This window comes from Globicephala melas, chromosome 7 (genome assembly GCF_963455315.2).
Source record: "Globicephala melas chromosome 7, mGloMel1.2, whole genome shotgun sequence".
Classification (NCBI taxonomy): Eukaryota; Metazoa; Chordata; class Mammalia; order Artiodactyla; family Delphinidae; genus Globicephala; species Globicephala melas.
Genome location: NC_083320.1, coordinates 56,672,176 through 56,674,630, shown reverse-complemented (window position 1 = coordinate 56,674,630; position 2,455 = coordinate 56,672,176). Strand labels below are relative to the sequence as shown.

The following is a 2,455-nucleotide window of genomic DNA, read 5'->3' as shown; positions in this document are numbered from 1 at the left end:
GCCGGCTGTGGCTCGCATTCCCTCGGCCCCCGGGGGCACGGCGAGCCCTTGGCAGTGCGGCTTTACGGGCCCCCTTTAAGGCCGGCGGAGGCATCTCCCAGCCACTGTGAGGCGTCCATCGTGTGCAACAGTGTCGCCTCCTCACGGATCCCTCCGCGCGGTTATCTCGCGTCCATCTCGCTCCGTCTCTGAGCAGTGGCTTGGTGCGAAAATGCCTCGCCGGGGCGCACCGGGGTGGCAGCCTCGGCAGCGGCGGCGAGAGCGGTGGGAGGGGGCTGCGGGGGGGGGCGAGGTGAGAGGTGGCGGCGGGCAGAGGGTGTTTTTTTCCTTTTCCCTCCAGAGCGGGGGTTTGTAAACCGAAGCCAAAGAGTGTCCCCGTGGGCCGGGCGTACTTTTTTTCTTGTCCCGTGCGCTCCTGCAGGGCCGCCTGGTGCCTGAGAGGAAACAGTGGAGGCAGCGGGGCAGGTCACCCGGGGCGTCGGCGATTTTATTGAGCCCGAGCCGGCGCGCGCCGGGAGAGGCCGGGCGGGCGGTGGAACGCGGGGACTGGGTGAGGCCCCGCGACCCGCCAGGGAGGCGGCGCGAGGTAGAGGCGGCGGGCGCGAGAGCGGAGCATGAGCGCCCAGTAGCCGAGGCCCCGCAGCTACCCGGCCTCAGAGGCGACGCGAGGGCGGGCGGGTGGCAGCAGCAACGTAGCCCGGCGGCCCCAGCGGCGCCAGCAGCCGCCCCAGAGGCCCCCGCGGCAGTGCGGTCGCGCTGAGGCGCGTTCCCTGCCTGCTCCGCGCCGCCCGCCCGCCCGGGGCCGCCCTTCCTCGGCCCCCGGCCGCCGCCGCCCCGATGAGCTCGTACTTTGTGAACCCGCTGTACTCCAAGTACAAGGCGGCGGGCGAGGCCATCAATCCCACTTACTACGACTGTCACTTCGCGCCAGAGGTCGGCGGCCGCCACGCCGCCGCCGCCGCCTTGCAGCTCTATGGCAACAGCGCCGCCGGCTTCCCGCACGCGCCCCCGCAGGCGCACGCGCACCCGCACCCGTCGCCGCCGCCTGCCGGGCCGGCTTGCGGTGGTGGGGGCGGCCCCGGTCCCGGCCAGGAGTACTTCCACCCCGGAGGGGGCAGCCCGGCCGCAGCCTACCAGGCCGCCCCCCCTCCGCCGCCGCCGCCTCCCCCCTGCGGCGGGATTGCCTGTCACCGGGAGCCCGCGAAGTTTTACGGATACGATAACTTACAGAGACAGCCGATTTTTACGACCCAGCAAGAGGCCGAGCTGGTACAATATCCTGACTGTAAATCGTCCAGTGGTAATATTGGCGAGGACCCAGACCACTTAAATCAGAGCTCGTCTCCTTCTCAAATGTTTCCCTGGATGAGACCACAAGGTTGGGATGCTTTTTTTTTTTTTAAGCGGGCAGAGGGGGAGAAATCTGCTTTCATCTCACGTTCTAGCTTTAAAACTCCCTTTTCCTCTCCCTCTCCTTTTCCTTTTTGTGTAGCTTACAGTGACTCTTATAAAGTAAGATAAACTTTTTTATTTTAAGTGGAAACCATGTAAAGACGATGGGGACAGAATGATTGCGAAGACGTTTTCTCTGCCCCTCTTGACTGCCCATCCTATATATATATCAGACCTAAGGAGAGTTGTGTATATTTCACTCCTTAGACCCGTTCCAGAAACCTTCAGCAACCTGCAGATGCACCATTACATTTTTAAAACATTTATTTTCCTTTTTTTTTTTCTGTTTGTTTTAATCAGCAGCTCCTGGTAGACGAAGAGGAAGACAAACCTACAGTCGATTCCAAACCCTAGAGCTGGAAAAGGAATTCCTTTTTAACCCTTATCTGACCAGGAAGAGAAGAATCGAGGTTTCCCACGCCTTGGCCCTCACCGAGAGACAGGTAAAAATCTGGTTCCAGAACAGGAGAATGAAATGGAAAAAGGAGAACAACAAGGACAAATTCCCGGTTTCCCGACAGGAGGTGAAGGATGGGGAAACCAAAAAGGAAGCCCAAGAGCTGGAGGAAGACCGAGCCGAAGGCCCAACAAATTAACTTCCACCTTTAAAATTTTACCGCAGATTATTGAAACTAATGATCAGCATATGCTGGTGAACACCACCTATTTTCTTTGTTGGAAAGGACTTTACCTGTATTTCAAGCTACCTTCATGTCACTGCTCTTGAGGTTTCTGCGCTTTGAGAGGGATTTGGGTGTTTAAAAAAAGTTTCTAGTGTCGTACAGGAACAGCCCTTGAGCTGTCCTATGTAAGAGTAATTTGATTCTGACCTTGTAGCTATATTTTTATAATGGTAGTTTTTAATGGCTGAGCTGGTGATTTTGCCTCAACAACGTAAACTTCCTAATGTTTAGCACTAAATAATTGAATATAAAATGCTTTATTAATCAAACAAGTGCACTTGAACATTTTAAATTTTTTCTTTATGGTGAGTAAATTAAAA

General features: G+C 56.7%; 1 protein-coding gene across 2 annotated transcripts; it reads left to right on the top strand.

The window, feature by feature from the left end:
- The first annotated feature begins 837 nt into the window (after positions 1-837).
- On the top strand, positions 838-2,048 carry HOXD8 (homeobox D8). Of its 2 annotated transcripts, none has more exons than XM_060301480.1 (2): positions 838-1,378; positions 1,756-2,048. In XM_060301480.1, the coding sequence occupies exons 1-2, from the start codon at positions 838-840 to the stop codon at positions 2,046-2,048; spliced, it is 834 nt and encodes a 277-aa protein (XP_060157463.1). The 2 variants fall into 2 exon arrangements, with proteins under 2 accessions (XP_060157463.1, XP_030707192.1); XM_030851332.2 differs by having other exon boundaries at positions 1,753-2,048.
- The last annotated feature ends 407 nt before the right edge of the window (positions 2,049-2,455 follow it).